Here is a 13,142-nt window from a genome sequence, read left to right as displayed (position 1 = left end):
GATTTGAAGGCCTATCCAAAAAGTTAAAAAGATTTGGGAAAAAATATAGGCTCGAAAATGAATTTAGACAAAAAATAATACTCGTTTTCTAAATGGGCTGAGCCTAGGATATGATTTTTTTGTCCCATAAACTTTTTTTCCCTGTTTTGTTGTTGCTATGTTGTTGTTTTACGATTTTGCTACTATTTTAGAGACATTTATTTGTTAAGTAGCAACTATCTTAGTGTTATTTAAGTATAAAGACTTTTTTAATGTATTTTCAATTTGTTGAGAAATGTTTATTTTAATGTTTTTAGTGTATTTGGTTTATTATATTTTTAAAATTTATTTTTATATAAAAAATCTAAAAAAAATAATACGGGTGGTTGGGTTGAACTCAGGTTTAGCATTTTTAATTTAGATTGACCCAACCCGAAAATGGGCCTAAATTTATGCTTCAGCCCATCCGAACCAGTCCATGATCATGTCTAATATGAACCCAATACACCATCATATACACTCTTCTTACTTTATTGTTTCTACTAATACAATATTTCATTTTCATGTCAATTTTTAGTAAAAATATTACATAATTATTTTCACTCAATATCACTAAACTATTCACAAGTTTACGTTGATGACATTTAACTCCAAAATGTGCAAAATAATAATTACACTATATGAAAGTTTTCACTTAAGCTATTGAGCTATTTGAACTTTTTTAGTTAAGTCGTGATGTTAATTATTTTTTAGTCAAACTAGCAAGGTCCAAGTGATGAGTTGACGATCAGTAAGGTTGATTGGTACCCATCAATGAGTAGTAGAGCATGCCTTAGATCCAAACGATCTGATAATTAATGTCGAATATCAGAAAATAAAGTTGTTTGAGTTTTAATTCGTAGACTCGTAACGTTTAATGTTGTTTCATGAAAAAATGAACCATAGAAGAGAATAAGAATGAAATATTTCGATTGGTGCAAGCGATGTGAATAGAAAATGACATACAATAGCGACTTTAATAACACTATAACTTAAATAAAATCTTTCTAATAGTTCGATGACCATTTTGTAACTTTTTAAAATTTAGTGACTAAAAAGTAAAGTTAGTAATAGTTTAGTGACATTGGGTGTAGTTTACCCATTAAAAAAGGTATTTTAATATTTATAAACATGATAGTAAGATTATGTATTTTTTTAGGCTTAATATATCATTTGGTACCTGGTTTTTACACTTTTTTTTATTGCGATACTTGTTTTATATTTTGGTCCAATATGGTACCTATATTTGACAAAAACTATATATTTTGGTACTTGAAGTAACAATATTATCTTTTTAGTGTCTAATTCGAGTCTTATGGTTGATCTGAATGAAGTTATTTAGTGTTAATTGTGAATTTGTTTAATTTTGCTTTTGATTTGTCAAATACAATCCTATTGATGTAATTTAATTATTTAGGATTGATTCGATGAAAATTCACTGCTAATATTGCTAGCTAATTATGATTTTTTATTAAATAAACTCTAAACCCCGAATTAAACACTATAACTTTTGTCAAATTTAGGTACCATATTAAACCAGCAAAAACACAAGTACCAATTTATGCATTAAGCCTTTTCTTTTGTAATCCGTTTATAAGTTATGATCATATCAGTTATTTTTGACATAATACTTAGAACTACCCATAGCCCATCTCTAACCTTTCATATGAGGACAATGCGATTTAGTGTACTCAAACCCACGTACTATTACATTGGTAACAATGCGCATACCAATCGAGTTAAGATTCAATTAGCTAAATCTTTCGTTTTTAATTATACCAGAAACAATACCCTGCTTTATGCCAATGACTTTTGTACTTTTTTATAATTTTTTAGTTAATAGTAAAAAATAAATTTAAATAAAAAATGAATGAATGCCATTTATCTAAACTTTTAGTTTAAATATTTAATATCAAAATCAAGGTTTTTAGAACATGATAGATGATTGAACCAATCAAATCACATTCGTTCAATTTAATTAAATATATTATTAAGAATTCATAAAATTAAAAAAATAAACATAAAGAAAATAGGTTCAACTAGTTTTTTTAACTTGGTTTAATAGGTTTTGAATGGTTTGCGAGTCAATTAGTGTATTCCCTCTCTCCAAATCAGTGCTCTAATCGGTTCTTGATTTAATCGACCAATCCAATCTAGTTTAATAGTAGTTATATAATTTTAACAATTTATTTGTTATTTTTTAATGTATTTTTAATATTTGTACTTACTATATATTAATCACTTGATTAAGTTGGTGTCGTGGATGCAATTGGACCAATTCAGTTGGTCAATGACTAAAATATCATTATTTTAAAATTTTGTATCATTTTAATGATGTTTTTATTCTTTTATATTTTTATATAAAAAATACCAAAAAAAATTGAAGTTGAAATACTATAGTTTTTGTATTTTTTATAGTAATTTTCAAAACATTATTTAAATGAGTTTTAAAATTATTAAAATACTAATGTCATTTCTTTAAAATTTTCTCATAAAATATGAAAAAAAAGATATTTGCATTTGAAATACGTTAAAAAACCATGGAGATCCTTAGGTTTCAGATCGTATTTTACCCCATCTATTAAAAAAATGATAAATTAGCCCATGTATATTAAATCAAAAAGTAAACTTGTCATCTTTTTTAAATTTTTGTTCATTTCCTACAAAAAATTGACATGGCTAACAAAATAATCAACAACACATGACACGCTGACATACAATGACCAGTTTTTAACAGTAGAAGTGAATAGATTTTTTAATAGAGTGGTTGATTTACTCTTTGATCTAACATGTATGGACTAATTTGCCCATTTTTAGTAGATGAGGCAAAATACAATCAAACTCCGGGTACAATGATCTCTATTGTACTTTCATCGATCAAATACATGTTTAGTAAAATTTATATAAAATTTATATACAAGTTTTTTACTACTCCATCTCGTGGTTTACATAAAATAATTATTTTTCACCCACATCATGAGTGTGATATAATTTAATTTATATTCTAGATCAGTGAATTTAATTTCAACTTCTTTATAAATCACTATCTTTAATTTTATCAAATTATATCATTAAACTTTTATATTTAACAAACTATATCTCTAATGTCAGTTGCATAATTCTAATTTAAAATATGTTTTATTATGTTAACGAAGTTTTGGTATTGTTGACAAATGTTAAGACTTTGAATCTTAAGTATTCAGATTTGAGTTTTATGATATGCAATTACACTTGTGTAGTCTCCAATCTTATTATGCATTTCTATTGCCACTAATTTATCTCTCCATCGAATCAAATTAGCTAAAGGCGTGCGTTCATGAGCCTATGCTAAAGTTTCAATCAATTCTTGTCAATATCCGGCCAATAAATTAAGAACATAAATCCGGTAACCCAAATAAGATGTCCAAACAAGAACATCCACGCCTAGACTGATAAACTATTCACACCAAATGAGTTATACCCATTAATAAATTGTGAAGAGTTTAACCATAAATAATCTATTAACCATCCCGTCAAATAAGTTGAATAATGGGTTATATTCGTGTTTTAATTCGAATCTTTTTTTTTTTCGTTTGTGTGTACATGGTAATGGCTTGGATATGCTTTATAGTTACTTGGATAATACTAAGATTATATTATAGTTATAGGTGTTTTTCTTTTTTAAAATGACATAAATTTAGTTCTTAATTTTTTTCATTTTTTTCGATTTGGTCTTTATTATTATTTTAGCTAAATTTAACCGTCAACCTAAAAAAAATTAAATTGTTTTTAATAAAAATATGGACTAAAATATTAAAGCTCCAAACATGGCAACTCGCATGACAATTCACATGTACTTTATGTTAAATTTTTGAATTTTTATGAAAAGTTCGATATTTTTAATTTAAAATATATTTATAACTTTTAGATTAATAGTTAAAGTGACATATAAGACAAATACTGTCATATGAAATACATGTGAATTGTCACATAATTTTCCATGCTAATGTTGTTAAAAATTTAATGTTTTAATCATCATTTCTGTTTTAAAAAAAGTGAATTGGCTCTTTTTTAAAGGTCAAAGACCAAATTTAGCCAAAAAAATAACAAGGGCCAAATTGATAAATTACGTAAATGTTGAGGGATAAATTCATTATTATGCCTTTTAATATACACCAAAATCTATTTTCGTATCTATATATAAAAAAATTATGGTAAACTACCCAATTTTTAAGGTGCTTTCATTTTGGTCATTACAATTTTGTCACTCAACTTTTAAGGCACTTTCATTTTAGTTACTCGAGCATTAAATCTCTAATACTCGCCACATCATGTTTATAATTTCATTTTAGTCATTTAGCTTCTAGGTCACTTTCATATTGATCACCAATTTTATTTTTTTTTAAGTATTAGTTGGGGTAAAAAGGACATTTAGAATTAAAGTGAAAAAAAACAACTAAAACTAAAATAATGCATTAAAAATTGTCAAATCGTACTGGTTTACCATTTTACCGGAAGTTCTATTTTCTCTTTTAAATTTAAAAATTTAAATATCAAAATTAATTAATTAAATTATTGAAAATTTATCATCCCTTGATAGTATTAAGAAATTTGTTATTATAATATTAAAATTAATTAATTTAATTTCATTCTAGAATTTACAATTTCATTTTAGGTTTCCAAATTATAATAAACTCAAATAACTATCTTTAATAACAGTCTACAAAGTCCAAATTTCTTTTGATTATATGATCTCGAGTCTTTCATGCTAAGCTAAAAATAAAGAATTTTTTTTTTACAATTAATTAATTTTATTTTCCATGTCTAACAAAACCTACCACTTTTAATCGCTTATTTACTAAAATGAAAAAAATAATTTAATTTAATTTAATTAATTGTAAGGATTTTTTTCATTTCTTTCCAGCTTAGCATGGAAGATTCAAGATTATATGACAAATTTAATTTTGTTTTGTAGCCAATTATTAAACATGATTTATTTAAGTTAAGTTCGTAAAGAATAATCTAGAAATATAAATAAATTTTTAAAATTTAGAATGAAATTAAATTTATGAATTCCTTTATTACAATAATAAATTAAATAATTTATTTAATTGATTTTAATGTTTTGAAATTTAAAATTTCAACATTGAAGAAAAAAATTTTTGAATTCTCGGTAATTGGAATATTTTTTTAGTGCATTATTTTTTAATTGATTTCACTTGTACAATTAGCCACCGTTAAGAAATTTTTTGGGTGGCCAGAATGAAAATGTCCTAAAAATTGAGTGACAAAATTATAAGATTTTTTTAATGATCAAAATGAAATAACCCTAAAAGCTGGTGACCAACTAAGTAGTTTACCCTAAAAATTAAAAATAGTCGAATTGCAGCCGCCTGCTACAAGTTTCTGTTTATACATTTCAAAAGGTAAACGTAAAAAGACATTCCCAGTACCTCTTAGTTTCACAATTGAGCAAATTGATTCCTCTCAAAAAATGGGAGAAACTTAATCTTTTCAATTTTGAAAGCAAGCAACTTAAAACAATTAATCACGGTGTTAATATTTTTCATCAATTGTACATAATTTTGATTGATATAAAAAAATTTAGCCCTTAATATTTACATATTTTGTCAATTTAGTCTTAATTTTAAAAAATCAATAAATTTAACCTCAACATTTATACAAATATTTTAGGCTAAATGTGTTAAATCGAGACCATATTGACCAAATGTCTAAAATTTAAAAGTTAAGGTTATTATAGCAACCAAAATTGTATACAATTGACAAACAACATTAATGTTGAGACTAATTATACTTAATTGCTCACTTTTGAAATTGAAAGAGATTAAATTGTTTCGATTTTTCTGTGAGGGATCAATATACTCATTATCGAAATTAAGAGGGACTGGAGATGTGTTTTTGCCAATAGTAAAGGAAACAAAAAGATCCGATGCAATCTCCCTTAACCAAATCCAAATCCAAATGGACGATTCTCCTTCCATTTCGCGAAAAACCCGTTTTGCATTAGCCACAGTTGTCTTCATTGCATTGTTCTTCTTCAGCATTGTTCTTTTCAGTAAACGCACGCTTGAGCCCTCCATTTCCGTTTACCAGGAATCTTTTTCGCTCACCACATCTCACATTCACTCTTTAGTCTGGAGATGTGTTTTTGCCAATAGTAAAGGAAACAAAAAGATCCGATGCAATCTCCCTTAACCAAATCCAAATCCAAATGGACGATTCTCCTTCCATTTCGCGAAAAACCCGTTTTGCATTAACCACAGTTGTCTTCATTGCATTGTTCTTCTTCAGCATTGTTCTTTTCAGTAAACGCACGCTTGAGCCCTCCATTTCCGTTTACCAGGAATCTTTTTCGCTCACCACATCTCACATTCACTCTTTAGTTCCCCCTTTTCCCGACCCACCACCGCCATCTCTGCCGCGACCGGCTGGCTCAGAGCCACTGAACTTATCAACCCACCAAGACCCCATCCCTTCAATTTCTCAAACTGTTAAGCTTGACTCTTCTTCAAATGCCACAGGCGTGGACGATCCGTTCTCTGCCCCAAAGAGGCAGAACCCACCTGCTGGTAATGGAGCTGCTCCAGAGAAACGGAACCCACCGCCGCCAAATAACGGAGTTGTTCGCAAGGGTGAAGTGAAGAAGAGGAAAACCTGTGATCTTTACACTGGGACTTGGGTGAGAGACGAAGAGTACCCAATTTACAAACCGGGTTCTTGCCCTTACGTTGACGAGGCTTTTGACTGTCATGGCAATGGAAGGAAAGATTATGATTATTTGAGATGGCGGTGGAAGCCTGATGGCTGTGATCTTCCAAGGTATGTGTTCATTTCCTTAAAATTATATAATTTTACTGTGTATCAAAAGCAATTTCTCTTTACATTATACAAACAATTTATTTTAGTGTAGATGCATTTAGTGAAAATGGTTCATTGCTTTTTGTGGTCTTCAAATGTGCTATGTGATATTTTCAAGTAGTACAAGTTGCCTTGGGAATCAGGGAAGGGTCTGCAAATATTGGTATCTGAACCCCAAATCTATTGAATGCCTCATCTTAAGAATGGTTGTATGAATCAAATGAACTAATAGCAAAATACTCTTGCTAAATTAATGACTTTATTTACCTAATCTTCTGATCTAATGTCATTGCAAATTTGTCTTATTAAAAATTGGGATGAAATTTTTAGTATATTTAGTTATATCTTAGGAAAACTTTTCTCTAAGGCCACACATGTGGAGGCCTAAGTGTATTGTTTGTCAATGATTTTAGTTAATCCCTAATTTCTGTGGCTCAAGTTGAATGTTTTGTAGAATTCCCTTTTAAAGTTCTACAGTCAGTTGTATGCATAAATGAGTTATCCGAGTATTAGAGTTATCGTAGGTCAATACTGGCTTGTAATGGGGTTAGCCTGAATTCTTTTTGTAGGGTTAAAAGCTATCATATTTGTTAGTCAAATTTTGTTTACTTTTTCTATGGTGAATCTCTTATCTTCTTTCGTTTTCAAATTCTTAGCAAGTTTTTACCTTTTCCGGTCGCATAATACTTTATATTATTATGTATTTTGTATTAAACTTCCTAGGTTATTTTTACATTTTTATGTAAAACTTATGGACTATTGTTATAACTAGTGTATTTTGTCAAGTACATCTTTGGTGCTTTTAGACTTGTAAAATGTTTCTATTACTTTGTTAGTCGCAAGTCCAGGGATTTAAATTGCGGTCGCGGTCGCGTTTTCGGTCGCATTGCGTTTATCGCGGTTGCGGACATAACGGATGCTATTGCGGTCATTGCAGGTATCGCGGTCGTGAATTTTACATTACTTATTGTGTATTGCGGGTATAGCGGGTTTCGGCAGTAGCGGTTTCGGACGGTGCCGCTACCGCTATATAACGGCCGCTATTTCGGTAACGGACCGCTATTTAAATCCCTACGTCGCAACAATATAGGTGGAAATACTCTCTTTTGTACCAGTTCGGTGATAATAATACTTCAAGGATGAGTTACTCTAGCTATCACTAATGCTAGATTAGAACATTATGCTACATGAACTGTTTGCTTTGTCCTAATATACCTGCCGAGGCTGATACTTCTTTGGCATTATAACTGCAAATAAGTATGAGACTTGGATACTCAAGATTCACGTAAAAGGATTTCCGAAAAACATGAAATGCCCATGTTGGTTAGATACTCTTATTATAGACCCCTTCTCAAGTCGCTGTAACTTATCAAGGGGCATTTCCTTGCTACTCCACTTAAGAACAAAATGTAATTTTGACTTTAGGAAGTTTTAGGAGAAAGCAATGTAGCCAGCTATATTGATCTAAGAGTGTGGAGAAGAGCGGTATTCCTGGCAGCTTGCTCCCCAACCCGTGCATTTAAAATTCCCCCAAAGCTACAGATATTGTGTAAGAGTAGAAAAAGGCTAGACTTTGATAATTTTGGGCTCTAGAGATTTGGGCAGTCGCAGGAAAACAAAGGGGAAATCACTTGCATAGATAAACAGGAGGAAATTCTTTCCTTTCAGCCTGTTTCGTTTATTTTGTGTTGGCATCAAATGGGGAAAGATGCTTAGTGCATGCAAATGCATATTTCTGGATTGTAGAGTAGATGAGAATTTGAGTATTTCAAAGCTCTAAATATGCTAATAACTTGGATTAGAAGTGACTGAGGGTGAGTTATTGAATTTTGGACCTAAAGAAGAGGTTTATATTTTCTCATTTCATGCATTTTTGTAATATTAACCTCGACTTGCTATCCTTGCTTAAGTTAAAGCACACTCTAATCGTTCATACAAGAACCTAAGAATACGATTAATACCTTCATCTTTAGTACTTTAAAAACTTTTAGTTCATCTTTGAAGCTATAAATACTGCAAATTGATGATATCCTATTGCACTGAATTTCTGTTCTGTTTTGACAAGGCAGCCCTTTCAATTAACTCTATTGCTAATTAATGCCTGCTTAGCTGTGGTTTCTTTCTATTTAACCTTGTTTTTCCTCACATTTACTTGCTGATTGCAAGTTATTTTTTTTAATTTACCAATTGAACTCAGGTTTAATGCTACGGACTTCTTGGAGAGACTAAGAGGTAAAAGACTGATGCTGGTTGGAGACTCAATGAACCGCAATCAGTTTGAGTCAATGTTATGCCTCCTCTACAAAGGCCTTACCGATAAGAGCAAAATGTACGAGGTCAATGGCAACAAAGTATCAAAAGGAAGAGGGTACTTTTTATTCAAAATCAAGGTAACAAGATGCTTGCTATATTTCTTCATTACTCAGTTGAATGCATTCTTTTAATGGCTACATTTTTCCTTTATACTTTCCTTTATACGTTCTTTTAAAGACCACATTTTTCTATAGGAGTCCTCAAAATTGTCCATAATCTCTCGTATCTTTCATTAGGTTTCTTCATGTTTCATTAATTGGACAAGTGTTTTCTAAAGCATCTTTTTCAACGAACCTTTTAACTTCATCAAGCACTTAATCTTTTGAGTTGAGAGTATACAATTTTATTCCAATAGCATATTGCGACCATGTATACATTATTTTGTTTTTTATTTTGAAAAATAAACTAATTTCACTTGTGAACTGCTAATGGGAAAAAAAAAACTTTTACAAACAATTGAAACCAGAAAAAGGATTTTATGAAAAACAGCGGTTTGTGATTTCAAAACAATCTAAACTTCGATTTTTTAGCAGGACTATAACTGTACAGTGGAATTTGTAAGGTCTCATTTTCTTGTACGACAAGGTTCTCGCACTCTATCATTAGATTTAATTGATAAGTCATCTCGTAAATGGAAGCGAGCTGATATTCTCATTTTCAATACCGCCCATTGGTGGGTTCATGGAAAGACTGCCCGAGGGTACGTTACAAATCTCACTACAATTATACTTCATACATGTTTTATTTTTATGCTACATTGATTAAGAGTTGCAATATCATAAGTCGAAAAATTAAAAGAAAAGTTACTTTTAGGGCGTGCTGTTGTACTTGGTAAGTGAAAAAGTGGGAGAGATGGATAAAAGAGAATGTAAAAGTTGAAAGAAAATGAAATTTGGGTGTGTTTGGTAGAAGAGAAAAGTAAGAGGGAAAAAATAGGAAAAATTCTCATTTTCTGTTACTATTAACAAAATTAAATCACTTAAAATCGGAAAAGAAAAGATGGATGAAAATGAGAGTGTCTCAAGCCCTGTATATTTTCATGATAATCCTTCATTCTTGTTTTTCCATCTTAGCTCAGTATGCTTTTATCTTCTTTTGTTTCATTTTTCAATCATAGCGAACAATGTGTGGAAAGAAATTTATTTTTTCTTTTCACTTTTCCATCTTTGTTACCAACATATCTATTCTATCAAGCAAAGCCTTATGGAGAAATGACAAATATGATTAGTTGATACAGGAGAAATTACTACAAAGAAGGTGATTATGTTTATCCGAAATTTGATGCTATGGAAGCTTATCAAAGAGCTTTGAAGACCTGGGCAAAATGGATCGATGACAATATTAAACCCACAAAACAATTGGTCTTCTTTCGTGGATACTCTTCTGCTCATTTCAGGTATAACCGAAACACACTTTATTACCATTAGACTAGCTTCGATCTCATTCCCTTTAGTGATTAAAAAGCTAGACCGGTTAAACTAGGAACTGACTGTCTAACCCAGTATAGTATCTAAAACTGGTAGAGAACTGGTTTAACAGGCAAACCATTAGATAAAAACCATTTATATATTTTAAAAATCCGTAATTTTGATCGTGGTTGATGAGATTTGAACAATTAACCTCTTAGTTTTATATTGAATATTGTACCATTAAGCTAAATGCATGTTTTTATTAGTTATTAACTATATTTAGATTACCTAGACTGTAAACCAGGGTTTGACCCTCGGCCCGATTTTCTTAAGCTTGATTCCATTGCGAAACACCCCCTTTCCCTTTTAAGAAAATCCATATAGGGAAATGAGATTAATGCTATTCATTATTGAAATGAAAATCCGTAAGTATCTTGTTTACCATTTGATAGAAAAGCTTTGTATTCAAAGAAGCATTTAACATGCAATTTTATATAAAACATGCACCGCATGAGTGTATTGTATATACACATATGTATATCGGATTAACTTGTGTTGGCTAATTAATTTCTGATCCTTGAAATAGAGGTGGAGATTGGAACTCAGGGGGAACTTGTCATGGGGAAACCGAACCAATTTTGAAGAGAGGTGCCTTTCTCGAAACCTATCCTCCGAAAATGAAAATAGTGGAAGAAGTGATTCGGGAAATGAAGTTGCCCGTGGCACTTTTAAACATAACAAGATTGACTAACTCTCGAAAGGATGGCCATCCGTCAATCTACCGCAAGGGATTAACAGAAGGGAAAAAAGTTTCTTCAAGGCATCAAGATTGCAGCCATTGGTGTCTTCCCGGAGTTCCCGATACCTGGAATGAGCTAATCTATGCCAATCTGTTTTTCAACGAACAATTTTCAAGAGGTAAAAATTAACTTCCAACATCTAGATTGGAGCTTTTTTATTAAGCAAAAACGAGACAATTAAGTAATTGTTGTAACACAGTAATCAGTTCATGTTGGTAAAAATATCATGGAAGCCCCTGCGAAGAGTAAAATTGTATTTTGCTCCCTTTACTAAAAAAAATGGGTTAATTTGTCCTTGTACATTAGATCAAAGAACATATTGGTCTTTTTTGTTAAAAATTTCATCATTTCTACTGTTAAAAGCTGGCGTGATTGATGGAGTAATTAGACAGCTATACATGGCATGCTATGTATACCTCATGCTGATATACATGGACTAGTTTTTAATAGTAAAAATGGATAGAATTTTTAACAAAATGATCAATTTACTTTTTGATACAAGGACACATTTGTCTATTTTTGGAGTAGAGGAGGTAAAGTGCAATTCACTTACTACTACAAGAGTTTTCATGATACTTTTACCGTTCATGTTCTATCACTGTTTACAACAGGATAAACTTGGCACCAGTCTAGGAAGGACAATGAATAAATATACAATACCCATTTCCGTAAATGGAACTGATGGTAATATGGAAACTTTGTCCAGTTCGATAACCCGGGAATAGAGGTAGTTACCCGAATTTCAAACGAGTTACTCATGTTTTCCATAGGAAGTGGTTGAGTGAAGAAAAATCCATGCATGATTGTCAAACACACATAATTAGCCAGGTACAAAACCACAAGAGTAATATGAACACTTGCCAAATTTCTGTTCAAAATTCAAATAGTTGTAGCCAATTCCATGTACCATCTTTTAGTTGTAACAATCAAACCTTATCTTTGAATGGAAAGCACATTTCACATCATTCATTATCTGCCGACAATTTGTTTAAGTAATTTTATAGTTATTTAACACTTGGTAATTTAATAGTTTTTGTGGTGAATGATATTATTAGATCTCTTATTTGATGCACGGTTGGGTTTAAAGTTTTAAGTTTTTAATATTTATTTTAATTAATTATTATGTAAAATGCAAACATGTTTAAATAAAGTCATTAGTGTTTATTTTCAAGTCCTTGCTATTTTTATTTTATTTTATTCAGTAATTATGTATTATGTTATTATTCATGAAATTCATATACTAATGATGCATCAAATATTTTCTCATTTTTAAATTTTAATTATACGGTTGAATCGAAATATAAGTGTGCTCAAAATATGATTTTTATCATTTATTAAACTTAACTCGAAGATTTGATCTCTGTATTTTAATTTGACAAAACTTTGGGTTTTAATTTCTCTATGGTTACATATCAACTTATTAATAAAATCTGTGTTTTTTTTTAAATATATGTACGGTCAACTAGAAAGTAGAAAATTTGACAAAACTTTGGGTTTTAATTTCTCTATGGTTACATATCTGTACGGCCAACTAGAAAGTAGAATCACAAATTAATAATAGATGGGATAAATTTTAAATTTGTGCAATTTTATATATTAAATTATAATTTTATTTAATATTCACAAATTATTAACATAATTATTAATATAATATTATTTTACGTTTACATATTGCATACACAAATAATTATATTTAACTAATATAAAAATTAACGTATTTATTTCTTAAAATAAATATAATTAA

General features: G+C 30.1%; 1 protein-coding gene across 3 annotated transcripts; it reads left to right on the top strand.

Moving 5' to 3' along the window:
• The first annotated feature begins 5,896 nt into the window (after positions 1–5,896).
• Positions 5,897–12,363, top strand: LOC121220195 (protein trichome birefringence-like 5). Of its 3 annotated transcripts, none has more exons than XM_041099481.1 (6): positions 5,897–6,131; positions 6,382–6,837; positions 9,074–9,266; positions 9,720–9,889; positions 10,427–10,585; positions 11,185–12,363. In XM_041099481.1, exons 1-6 carry the CDS (start codon positions 5,980–5,982, stop codon positions 11,525–11,527), a joined length of 1,473 nt encoding a protein of 490 aa, XP_040955415.1. In that variant the 5' UTR covers positions 5,897–5,979; the 3' UTR covers positions 11,528–12,363. The 3 variants fall into 3 exon arrangements, with proteins under 3 accessions (XP_040955415.1, XP_040955414.1, XP_040955416.1); XM_041099480.1 differs by having other exon boundaries at positions 5,897–6,138; positions 6,389–6,837; XM_041099482.1 differs by having other exon boundaries at positions 5,965–6,837; positions 9,723–9,889.
• The last annotated feature ends 779 nt before the right edge of the window (positions 12,364–13,142 follow it).

The sequence above is a fragment of the Gossypium hirsutum genome, chromosome D08 (assembly GCF_007990345.1).
Source record: "Gossypium hirsutum isolate 1008001.06 chromosome D08, Gossypium_hirsutum_v2.1, whole genome shotgun sequence".
Taxonomy (NCBI): Eukaryota; Viridiplantae; Streptophyta; class Magnoliopsida; order Malvales; family Malvaceae; genus Gossypium; species Gossypium hirsutum.
This window is presented reverse-complemented; position numbering and strand designations above follow the sequence as displayed.

What these genes read in the sequence shown, in the direction of transcription:
- LOC121220195 (XM_041099481.1), top strand. Translation starts at nt 5,980, where the DNA reads ATGGACGATTCTCCTTCCATTTCGCGAAAAACCCGTTTTGCATTAGCC. An exon ending in GAATCTTTTTCGCTCACCAC is followed by an intron (nt 6,132 to 6,381) that starts ATCTCACATTCA and finishes TTCGCTCACCAC; the next exon opens with ATCTCACATTCACTCTTTAG. An exon ending in CATGGAAAGACTGCCCGAGG is followed by an intron (nt 9,890 to 10,426) that starts GTACGTTACAAA and finishes TAGTTGATACAG; the next exon opens with GAGAAATTACTACAAAGAAG.